This window comes from Neolamprologus brichardi, chromosome 17 (genome assembly GCF_056152115.1).
Source record: "Neolamprologus brichardi isolate AB-2024 chromosome 17, ASM5615211v1, whole genome shotgun sequence".
In the NCBI taxonomy this organism is placed as follows: domain Eukaryota; kingdom Metazoa; phylum Chordata; class Actinopteri; order Cichliformes; family Cichlidae; genus Neolamprologus; species Neolamprologus brichardi.
In genome coordinates this window covers 4,085,151-4,097,155 of record NC_142120.1, presented here as the reverse complement: position 1 = coordinate 4,097,155, position 12,005 = coordinate 4,085,151, and the positions used below count along the sequence as shown (strand labels likewise).

General features: G+C 41.2%; 1 protein-coding gene across 1 annotated transcript; it reads right to left on the bottom strand.

Moving 5' to 3' along the window:
• Positions 1-1,918: 1,918 nt before the first annotated feature.
• LOC102785242 (sodium-coupled monocarboxylate transporter 1-like) lies at positions 1,919-8,903 on the bottom strand. The gene is made up of 17 exons (XM_087830755.1): positions 8,631-8,903; positions 8,100-8,219; positions 7,860-7,925; positions 7,701-7,752; positions 7,542-7,609; positions 6,604-6,642; positions 6,061-6,176; positions 5,831-5,971; positions 5,274-5,403; positions 5,083-5,171; positions 4,838-4,947; positions 4,311-4,378; positions 4,054-4,140; positions 3,018-3,232; positions 2,795-2,892; positions 2,629-2,717; positions 1,919-2,546 (listed from the first exon to the last, which is right to left on the bottom strand). Exons 1-17 carry the CDS (start codon positions 8,853-8,855, stop codon positions 2,442-2,444), a joined length of 1,818 nt encoding a protein of 605 aa, XP_087686881.1. The 5' UTR covers positions 8,856-8,903; the 3' UTR covers positions 1,919-2,441.
• Between the last annotated feature and the right edge of the window lie 3,102 nt (positions 8,904-12,005).

Sequence of the window (12,005 nt, the reverse complement as noted above, 5' to 3'; positions counted from 1 at the left end):
ATGGATGCAAACTGCATTTCGTTGCCCTGTACCTGTGCATGTGCAATGACAATAAAGTTGAATTCTATTCTATTCTATTCTATGTAGCGGAGACGACAATAACGTTTAGTTTGACTTCAGCAGCGAGCAGGCGCACCGAGGGCTCTCGCGCTCTCTTTCCGTGTATAGAATTTCAAAAAAACATCGGTGCAAATTATAAGTCTGTATCATGATGTCTGGTGTTTTTGTGTTTGTTTGTTTGTTTTTATTTTGTTTTATTTTGTGAGTTGGTTATTAGATGCTGCTCCAGCCAGAGAATTCCCCGCCGCCCCGCCCTCTCCTCCGTGTGCCGTAAGCAGCAGGCGCACCTCGCAAACGGAGGGCGCCCTTACTCCCAGCAAATGGGCGAGAGAAAACGATCGGTGCCTATGCCATCACCAGTATGCGCTGGCTGATGTCGGGGCAATATGAGTACGAGAAATTTTTTTAAAATTTATTTTTTGCCGATGCCCGTGATGCCGCCCCCCACCACGATGCCGCCCCGGGCAACCGCCCGTGTCGCCCGTATCAAAAACCGCTACTGGCCGTATTGGTCCACTTGATCGACCTTTGTTGTTATTATTTATTTTATTTTATTTTCAGTTGTTACACATGGGACAAACATGGCTGAGGGATAGGAAAGGGAGGAAAAGAAAAACAGAGGGGAACAGGGACAGTGAGAAAGGGCACTTAAAAAGAAAAAAAATCTCCCGGATCACCTGTCGAGAAAAAAAAAAGAAAACAAGAGAAAACAAGAGAAAACAAGCAAAAAAAGAGAGCAACATAATAAACACAGCACCATCGCATTAATCTAGCTAAGTGTAAATAACAGTAAATATTAATTATTGAATGTTGTTGTGCAGCACCCAGGACCGACAGCGCACAATGTGCTTTGAGGTGGCAGCCAAGAAAGATGTAGTTTGTGTCTGTGAACAGTGCACACCTGTGTGGATCAGCGCTGGTGTCAGTCTCACAGCCATTTAAAAGATACAGTTGGATTCTGAAAAGGGAGGTTCTCATAGGACTATGAAATCTTACACTGCATCTTTCAGTAGGTTGTAGACCCACCTTTAGCAGCAATAACTCAAAATAATGTTTTCCTGTGGACTTTTTCAATCTCTCACATTTCGTGGAGCAATTTTGGCTCCTTCTCTTTTCAGCATTGCTTTAGTTCATTGAGGTTTGCAGGTATTTGTTCATGCAGAGCTCTGCTAAGATCCTGCCGCAGTGTTTTAATTGAGCTGATGTCTGGAGTTTGGACCACTGCAACACCAGACTCTTCTTTTTTGGCCATTCTGTAATAGACTAGCTGGTGTTATTTCATGAAACAATTTGGTCCAAGCTTTAACTGTTGGCCAGAAAGATGGTTTCATATCTTACTCTTGAATACGTTGGCATACAGAGGAGTTTGATTGACTCTGACTTCAAGGTGCCCGGGTCCTGTAGCTGGAAAACGAGCCCAAATTGTAACCTCTCCACCACCGGGCTTGACAATTGTCATGAGGTGGTTGTATTGAAGTGCTATGTTTAACTTTTGCAAAATGTGGCGCTGTTGTCTTTCTGAAGGACAATGGTCACGTCGTCTTGTGGTTTGTTCAGATTCCACTTTGTGAGCCTGAACCATGCTGCCATGTTCATTTTTATGAAAAAGAGAGCCTGAGGAGTAGCTCTTGGATTTCTTTTCTTCTTTAAAGTCATTGCTGATGTTCTTCCTCCTTAACATTGTGTAAAACACATACCTCACTGCTCCAGACCTGTAAGCTTCTGCTTTTATAGAGGTGGTCACACTTGCTGATAATCAGTTAATCAAATGCTTTTAATTAGGAGCACACAGTTGCTACACACCCTGCTAATTCCTACGGATTTAGTATGGGTGTATTTGATTTTTCGCACATTGAATCTGCATTGTGGATTAGTTTTTGTCAGATATAAAATGATGCAGTATGTGCGTCAGATGTTGTTCATCTGATGTTGCATTTTATTAATTTTAAGATACATTAAGCACTACATTGTTTTTTGCTGCTCTAATATGTAAAACCATACCATTAAAGAGGGTGTCATTTCTTTTCACCATTACTGTAGCTTTCAGAGTTTCTTGGCATTTGGGTTAATAAACCAAAGCTAAAAAAGCTTTATGACTCAGTAATAAATAGCATCATCATGTATTCATCACCTAAACTGTTTGTGTGGATTGTATCCTGTGGTCAGCATCTCTGGCTGGTACATGAAGTGAGCAAAGTCTGCATTGCCCTCCTGGTCAGAGGAGGGCAACTTTTTACGGAATCACTGGAAAAATAAAAACATTATTGTCTCGCTGGCAACTCAGTTCCTTTGGTCTCATTTCTTATGAAGTCAGATGAGTACAATCCTGGATTTGAGCTTTGCAGCAGCTCTGTCATGAAATTCTTCAGCTGTATCAGTTGTTAAAAAGATGAGACACGGGTATCGTTGTCAATTTCCTCATGCGCAGGATTATTGATTCCATCCTCCTTGTTTGGCTGACCAACATTGTCTGTTCCTCCCATGACCTAAGGAAGGTAAAGTACAAGGCAGAATTGAGCACCTGTCTTCAGTCTGTTGCTTTTGATACCTTTGCTCTTCAGCACGTACCCCGTCTTTGACACGTTTGAACAGGTGATAAGAAAGAGTGTCTTCTTTCATTAGCATGAGTCTCGGGTCCACCGTCTCCCTCAATCCCCCTGAAATGATAAGTGGAAGAAACAATAAGAAAATGATATCACAGTTCCAATGGCAAAATCTTTTGTTTTTTTCTTACCTGTCAAGAGACTGATGATTATTCCAACAGTAATAGCTGTTAAACCTCCAATGACAATGAAATAACAGTAGGATGGAGAGTGCCACTGAACCGCATGTCTGGTGGTGAGAGAGATTCGTTTTTTCTAATATGCCCTTTATTTATATTATAGGAAAGCTCAATCATCCCATCTCACCAGGCAATATTATATTAATTGATCTAACACAGACTGAACCACAGTTACATGTCATCAGTATTCTGTCCTGGGGTTGTGGTAAAAAGACTTGGTTCTGTTGGCAGTGGGGTAGTCCAGTTGAGACTGCCACCAGTAGTAAAGTTACAACCCTCAGTGCTCAGCGAGAGAGGTCGGGTCATCTCAGGAGGAGAAGGGGATATCAATGCTCCAATGGTCACAGACACAGCTGCAGCCAAACCTGCCACGAGGCCCCATAGGCCTCCCTGTGGACAAATATAAGGAGCTTCATGAAATATATATTACATAGACCAATAGTCAAAAAAGTTTGTCAGAGTCGAGTGCCACTCAACGCTCAGGCTCATTTTTCAATATTATTTTTCAGTTTGACAGCAGAACTATGTAAGCGAAAACGGATGATTTCTGAGTTCATTTATACAGTTCCAAATCACAACAAAACTTGGTTGGAGGCACTTTCTATTGTAAGGTAAAGACCCTACAATCCAGAGAGATGGATTATAACTAGATGATGAATAATAACTAATGATTTGTTACAAAGTGGTGTGTAACCACAGAGAGTGGAAAAAGGTGAGTGAAGAAGAAATGCTCAACCAGCAAGCCCCCATCAACGCCGTGCAACCAAGAGACGGCTCAGCACCTGATCCAATCCTAACAATAAGCTCAATAAACTCAATCTCAACAAATTATAAAATCCTGCGAGTTGGTTCCACTGAACGGGGTCAATTGATGGGGTTTTACAGCTATGCAGTAAAAACAAAAACAAAAAAAGAAATATAAAGATTATAGTTGGTTTTTAAAGTTATTTGGTAATTGTTATTTTTTTTCATGCCGTTAACATTTTTTAAACATTGAACATTAATAAGGGTGACTTTTTATACTGTAAATACCGTATAAGAAAAAATGCTCCCTGCACTATGTTATACGATGACAGGTTGATGCAATACAGTTGAAACAATGATACAAATGTCGATTCTTTCATGCTACCAAGGGCTGATTTTGGCCAGATTTTGAGATCCCTGGAGGTAGAAATTTTCAAATGAAAATACCAAAATGAGAATGGACTTACTTTGGAGTTGACAAATGGACAGAGGACACCCAAACTGAACAGACCGAGTAAAGGACCTCCACAGACCCCACCAATGATGGACGCTGCCTGTTTGAAGAGACCTGCAGCTCAAAAAACACTTTAAAAATGGTCGTATTTACTGAGGTGAAAAATGTACTTATTTATGTAACTAACATGCTTTCTAATAAACAACAACAACGTTCCTGGATTTGTTTGCCTGAAAACATTGACAGCTCTGCATTAACAGATCCCTCTACCTGCATCATATGTCCCATGAGTGATGCCAGTCCAGCCATGGCAACGCATACAATTCCAAAAAACACACCTGCAAAAACATCACATCACAAAATGACATTTTTATCGACTACCAGCCACATCCACAAAAGAGAGATTAGTTTAATCTAACATAACATGCAGCTTACACTGGGGCAAACAAAGCATTTAGTCAGCCACCAATTTTGCAAGTTCTCCCACTTAAAAACATGAGAGGACTGTAATTTTCATCATAGATTTTTAAAGAATTTATTTGCAAATTATGGTGGAAAATAAGTATTTGGTCAACAACAAAAGTTCATCTCAATACTTTGTTATATACCCTTTGTTGGCGATGACAGGGGTCAAACGTTTTCCGTAAATCTTCACAAGGTTTTCTCATTTTGTCTCTCATACTTGAGATATACCTATGATGAAAATTACAGGCCTCTCTTGTACAATTGGTGGCTGACTAAATACTCTTTTGCCCCACTGTATATTATAAACAAACAACAGATAACTTATTATTTACTCAGCCCTTTGGAGATTAAGAGCAGCTTTTTCTCAGACAGTTCAATGCGTGGTTTGATCAGGTCCTCCATGGTCACTGCAGCCATTGCGTTGATTGAAGTAGAAACTGTGCTGAACATGAAGAAATGAACCATGTTTACTTTGGAGTAATGGACATTACTGAGACTTTAAATGTGGCACAACTTTAAATGTTACAGGCATCATTCATCAGATGAATAAAAATATAACAAATTATGTTGTATGAACCTCAGAGAGGCACTATATACTGCAGCAAAAAATAGTCCTGGAAGACCTTGGTGATCTGCCAAGATATCCATCACCAAATAAGGCAACAGCTGTAAAGAAAAAAAACTTTATTGAAAGATCACAAAAACACTTGAATAAAAACAGTGGCACTGTTGGTACATCCTTCGTTTTCTTTGTTTATGTGTATGTACCTGATCAGGTGATGAAACGTGTCCAGCTTTCCATGGGTCACAGTTCTTATAGAACGAATAAAGACACAGCCCTGAAATCACTGACGATGTCAGGGTGCAAGCTAGGCCTAACACGTTGATGAACAGAGCTCTGAAAAAACACAACACGAAAAAGTGAAGTATGCATACAAAAATCAGTGTAGCATAGCAAACGACATTATATTTCCTATCACTGCATGCTGATGATGTCATCATTTATCATAGCTATCTTTTCCGAGTTTATGATAAGAACGTGTCATTTGCCAGCAAACCCCACCAATGTAGTGCCTTTGGCTGAATCAGAATTTACATAGATGTGGAAATAGACGTGTCATATATCGTTGTTTTCTTAATTTATTACTATGAGGAACCTTGTACAATGTATTTGCATTAATTCTCTATTAAAACAGTTTAATGGTTATCAGTGTCGCCTCACTGCAACAAGATTCTTGGTTTTAGCTTGCTGGTGCCCTGCCTGATTAGTTTGTGTTTTGCAAGCTAAACAGGAAGGAAGGAATACATTCCTTTGAATCACTCACAATCTGGCATGTTTAATGCTCTTGCAGGAGTTGTATCTCTGAACTTGAGGTTGGTAGGTCCCATAAACTGCACTCCAACCAAATGACCCTCCGATGACTAGTGTCCAAAAAGTGTGTCTTCTCAGAGGGTTTATGTCAAAGCTGGGATTATACAATGAAAGGATGATTTAAGTATAACACACACACACACACACACACACACACACACACACACACACACACATACTCACTCCACAAAGTTAATTCTCCCTCCTTCTTGGGCATCTGACAAGATAGTGGAGATTCCTCCTTTTAAGATCACACATTTGATTATAACAGACATGTAGCCTGCAAACATTATTCCAATCTAGAAGAAAAATCAGAGATTTGTTTGGTTGGCAGCTCTGTATTCTGTAACTATGTTGATAGATTTTGGTCCCAGTTATCAAATTCTTGCTAATTTACATGAATACTGCAAAGAATCAAGACATGACTCAAATGTGGTTGTGGTGTCGATAAAAGTAGACCGAAACCTGATTGCAATTTAATTCAGTTTTACTTACATAGCATATGGAATATATTTATATGGTTCCAAATCATAACAAAAGGACATTATACTGTAAGATAAAGACCCTACAATCCAGAGAAAACGCCAGCAATCAAATGGCAGTTTGAACAAAAAAACTCCCTTTTAACAGGAAGAAACGTCAACGTCAGGGAGGGGCAGCCATCTACCACAACTATTTGGAGGGCATTTGTGTATTTTTTTCATTTTATTTGATCCAGAACCCTACCTGAACAACATCTGTCCACACCACAGCTTTCAGGCCACCCTGTAACAAATGCCACAAAACAGGAAAAATCTCTGTCAAAAAGGTTAGGAAGCTGTATTTATGAACAGAATGCATAACTTGGAAATATGTGACCGTATTCTGTAGTAGAACATTTTCAGAAAGCACCAGTGATGGGAATAACGGCGTCACTAACGACGTTACTTTTTTCATTAACAAGTACACTATTGGGGGGGGGAGAGAGAGAGAGAGAGAGAGAGAGAGAGAGAGAGAGAGGACAAAGTAAATGGTAAATGGTCTGCATGGTATAGCGCTTTACTCAGTCCCTAAGGACCCCAAAGCGCTTTACACTACATTCAGTCATTCACCCATTCACACACACATTCACACACTGGCAATGGCAAGCTACATTGACAGAGGCGAGGCTGCCGGACACTGGCGCCACCGGGCCCTCTGAAAGGACAAGCTATGGAAAAGTCCTAGATCACCCATGAATGAGAAAACATTGTGCTCTCTAAACTACAGCAACTGGTTTCTAAGCTTTCAAATGTTTTGAGACTTTTAGAAAAAAAAACAGGTGACGCAACACATTATGCAATCACGGTTTCAACTTTTGACCCTTAGTGATTGCAGGTGAAAACATCAAATTTTAAAAATGGGCACATATTTTTCATGAAACAAAACAAATGATTTGAATTAAATCATCCAAATGAAAACGTCAAGAAATCAGAGGTGATGTTAAATGAGAGATATTTTGTTTTAAAGGGTAAATGGGAAGGGGACCTCATGAATTTTAGGAAAATGTAAAAATTCTCATTTAATCTCTGCTGAATGTGAAAGTGGGGGTCTCTTAAGGTTCGCTTAGTGATGCTCGATGAGGATCGACTAACAATGTGATGCACTGCAGTGTGTGTGTCGTATGTAATAAATGTTTTACTAACCAGTGCACAATACAAAGTACAAACAGTGGCTGTCGAAATAATCCCACCCCACAGGTTCATACCAGTCACTGCAAAAAGAAGGGAAATTCATTAACAGGAAAACACTCTTGTTCAAGATCCCTTCATGAACTTGACTGCTGTGAACTGGAGCTGACATACCTTGGTTCAAAGCCAGAGCTGGAGCATAAATTACAAGTCCAGTGTAGAGCAACTGTGGCAAAGAGTTAGAAAGTCACAACAACATGTCTCTGCTGATACCAACGTAGTTTTATGTGCAGAAGTCAAAGCACTACAAAGATTGAACCACTGGCTTCTTACTGCGTTAAAAAAGAAGATCGTCATTCCCAGGAGACGGGTGGCTCTGCTGAAACGCAGCTCCAGATACTTGGCAGAGACCAGACAGAGAAAAGACGCATATTGATACTGATACATGAAACTTCTCGTTCCCCTCACTCCCTCCAATTCAAAGCTAGTACTTTGTACACTTACTGACAGGTGTAGCCCAGCCAACAGTTTAAAATATAGCTAAAATAATGTTGAAAACAAAACCACAGTTACCTCATATGTGCTGTTGATGGCCAGTCTGTAGAAAACTGGGAGAAAGATCTCGGATGTGCACACCACTGCTATTACATAGGAAATAATTAAGTAGCCAAATATGGCTCCGTAGCGATACACCTACGGACAGGTTGAAAAGCATTTATGGAAACAAAAAATAGCAAAACAGTATCATATAAAGAACAACACAGGCGACGGTGTTTCTTCACCGGGTGCCAGAGTCAGGCTGGTGAACCTTTGCCGGAGATCATTTGAAACGCTGATGCTGCTGATACTGAACAAGCTTTGGAGCAACATATGAACAGTGCTGAACTCTGGTGAGTAACACGAAAACTTTAAATACGTTATTTGATTTGTTTGAAATTGAAAGCAGTGTACTCAAAGTAATGCTCGGTCAGCTGACTCCAGCCGTCTTCTAATGCACAGAAATCACAGTTTTACGCATTTTGTAAAATTCTAATTTAAGCTGTGAATAAATGTTTGTGCGCTGAGGAAGCTGAGTGCAGATCCAGGACAGTCCCGACACGTTACCTCGGCTGGGTTGGAGAGCACAGTGACGGATGACATGTAGCTGGCAGTGAGGGACATGGAGACAGCCAGGGCATTGAGTTTTCGGCCCCCAGTTAAAAAGTCCCTGGAGGTTCCTTGTCTCCTGCTTCTCCAGGCGTAATAAAAACCAACAGCAGCAGACAGGAGCAGAACGACAGCAAACACCACATAGTCTGCTGCCACGAGCAAGTGAGCATCCCCGGACATTTTATCAGTCGGAGCAAAACTGAAATAAAGCAAAAGCGTTTATCAGGCAGTGCTTTGTAGATCACTGGGAAGGCGGTGTCATCATCTCCAGGTACTCTACTGAAGTGTAAGATAAATTACTCCAGGCGGTGCGTGCACGCGTCCTTTCAGGTGAACTTGACACTCAAAGTTAATGAATAAAGTTTAGAATTTCGAGTTTAACCCAAACACATAAAACTTAGGTAACAGTAATGTCACGGTGCCCTTGTTTCTCTGGTTGGCTCACGCTGGCTACAGGTTTCGTTGTTGTTGTTCGTTTTTGTTTTCTTTGCCTCTCCTCCTCCTCTCTGCCTGGGTGGAGCTCGTTACGGGCTCTCGCTCTTGGCCCACACACCTGTGTGATTGTGTCCACCTGCTGTTGATCTGGCTGATTTCCCCAGCTGCTATTTAGGGCAGTGGATAAATTACTCCAGGCGGTGCGTGCACGCGTCCTTTCAGGTGAACTTGACACTCAAAGTTAATGAATAAAGTTTAGAATTTCGAGTTTGAACCCAAACACATAAAACTTGGGTAACAATAGTGGTTTGTGCCACCACCAGAAAACTGGATGTATGTTTAACGGACCTCTTTCTTGTGCTGTGGCTGGTGGATGTCAGACAGGGACGTGCTCTTTGTCCTGGGATTTGGGTCGTTTCTGCAGATTACGTTGTGTTTGCATTTGGAACACCACGTGCATTTGTTCTGGGCTCTCTGTGATATCTGAAGGTTTGATAATCAGTTATTGCATTTAATACACACTGCTATGGCCTCCTAAGCGCCTTTATTACACTTGTTTAAGACTCTGCCCCACTTGATATTTAGGAAATGTGAGCAGCATAAACTTTGGACTTTTAGCTGTATTTTAATAAGTTTCACAGTTTTCACAGAGCAAGTCACTTGGGGAAATGTTTCCCAAGTGACTCAACATTTAAGTTGGCTCAATGTTTTGAATGTGGCCTCAACCATGATAGGAGTGCTGCAGACAAATTATCTGATCATACATATGTAATGAAATCAAGGCAGGAGGAAAAAGTCACAGACGTATCGTGGAGTTGGCAAATGGACACAGGATACCCAACACAAACAGACCAAACATAGGACTTCCACTGACCCCACGGATGATGATTCTTGCCTGTGAGAGACATCTGAAGTGAAACCTTAAATGCCACACAAACATTAAAGATGTTCCAAGTGTTTGGTAGGCCACATTTAAGATTCATGCATTATCATGTTGTAACTTGTATCAGATTCTCACTACCTGAACAAGTAGTCCCATAAGTGATGCCAGGTCAGCTATAGAAACACACAACACTCTGATACCGCAACCTGCAACAACATCGTGTAACAACTGACATTTTAATCATGAAGATTTATTAACTGATTCAGCTTTAGCCTCAGTCACATAACAGTGCTCAAAGGACAGAGTTAACCATGTACACCATGTACTGTGAATAGATCAGGTAGGTACTCAGTGCTCTGGAGATGTGAATCAATTGTCTGTCAGTCAGTGAGACATTTGGCTCGATCAGTTGTGTTGATGATGGATGAGACTGTGCTGAGTTTAATAAAAGTTATTAAAATGTCTGCAAATCATGTACTTAACATTTGACAATTATCATCATCGTTTATTTATCAGTTATCATTTAAGTGATGGAAACAGCTGTGAAACAAGCTGCGTTAAGTAAACTCTGTGGCCCAGAGGTGGGAAGTAACAAAGTACAAATACTTTGTTACTGTACTTAAGTACAACTTTCAGGTATCTGTAGTTTACTTGAGTGTTTTTTATGACTACTTTTTAATTTTTACTTTCTACTAAGCTAAACTTAATTTTGTGTAAAGGTTTCTGTGTGCTCTCTCTCCCGGCCCTCACTGTCTCCTTTTCTCCTTTCAAAAGTGTGAAAGGCCATGACCAACCCTTTAAAAACTGTCGTTATCAGGCGGGGGGGACTGTTTTGGTTCTTTAGCCGCTTAGAACTGATGTCTAAAGGCCAACAAAGATATCCAACGGATTTACTTTACCTTACTTTACATAGTCTTGCCGTATTCAGTGGCGGTCCTAGCCTGTTTGGCGCCCCGGGCGAACACAAATCCCCCAACTCGAGGATCGCCACAACATAACCTAATAGACCCTAACAGACCTACACCTTAGTTCACAGATTCACTTTGTCTAAGGTTTATTTCTGGGATTTCACACAAGCCAGGATTCAAATCAAGAATACATAATGGGCTTGGATTTACAACATTATGAATGAAATGTGCTCTATTTGGAAGCAGCAGGTCTCCCTCCCCTTTCAACGGGTTGTGTGTGAGACTTTAAATCATCAAACTGTATATTATAAATTTTAAATTGTTATTGATCCCTTTGCCTCTGGTCCTAAAGTGTATATTTGTTTTCTTACTCTTCTTATATTTATTGTTTGTTTACTTGCACTGCTGTAACTGGAGCCTCGTCGTCTCATCTCTCTATATACTGGACTGTATGTATCGGACCATCTCGGACCATCTCTCCCTGTTCCTCTCACCTAGGTATTCACCACTCATCCAACGTGTGAAACCTGCTGTGAGGACAAGTAAAGTGTGGCCAGAGGGGACAGACGCAGTGCTCCAGGACAGATTTAAAAACACAGACTGGAATATGTTCACCCACACAGACCTGGACCAGTACGCCTCATCTGTACTGGATTACATCTCCGAAACCACAGACAGTGTCACCACCCAGAAACGGATCACCATGTACCCCAACCAGAAGCCTTGGATGAACCGGGATGTTCGTCTCCTCCTGAAGGCCCGCAACACTGCCTTTAGGTCAGGAGATGCACACGCCTACAGTACAGCCAGGGCTAATCTAAAGAAGGGCATCAAAAAAGCCAAACACCATTACAAAAAGAAGGTAGAAGAACACTTCTCCAACTCCAACCCCCGACGCATGTGGCAAGGACTCCAGACCATTACAGACTACGGGACCACCAAACCCTCCCCCGCATCCTCTGATGTCTCCTTCCTCAACAAGCTCAACAACTTTTATGCTCGTTTTGAGCGAGGGAACCCCACAACCACAACCAAAACAGACATGACGCCAGACCACCAACCTCTGATTCTCTTACCCACCGATGTAGGAGCAGTGCTGAGCAG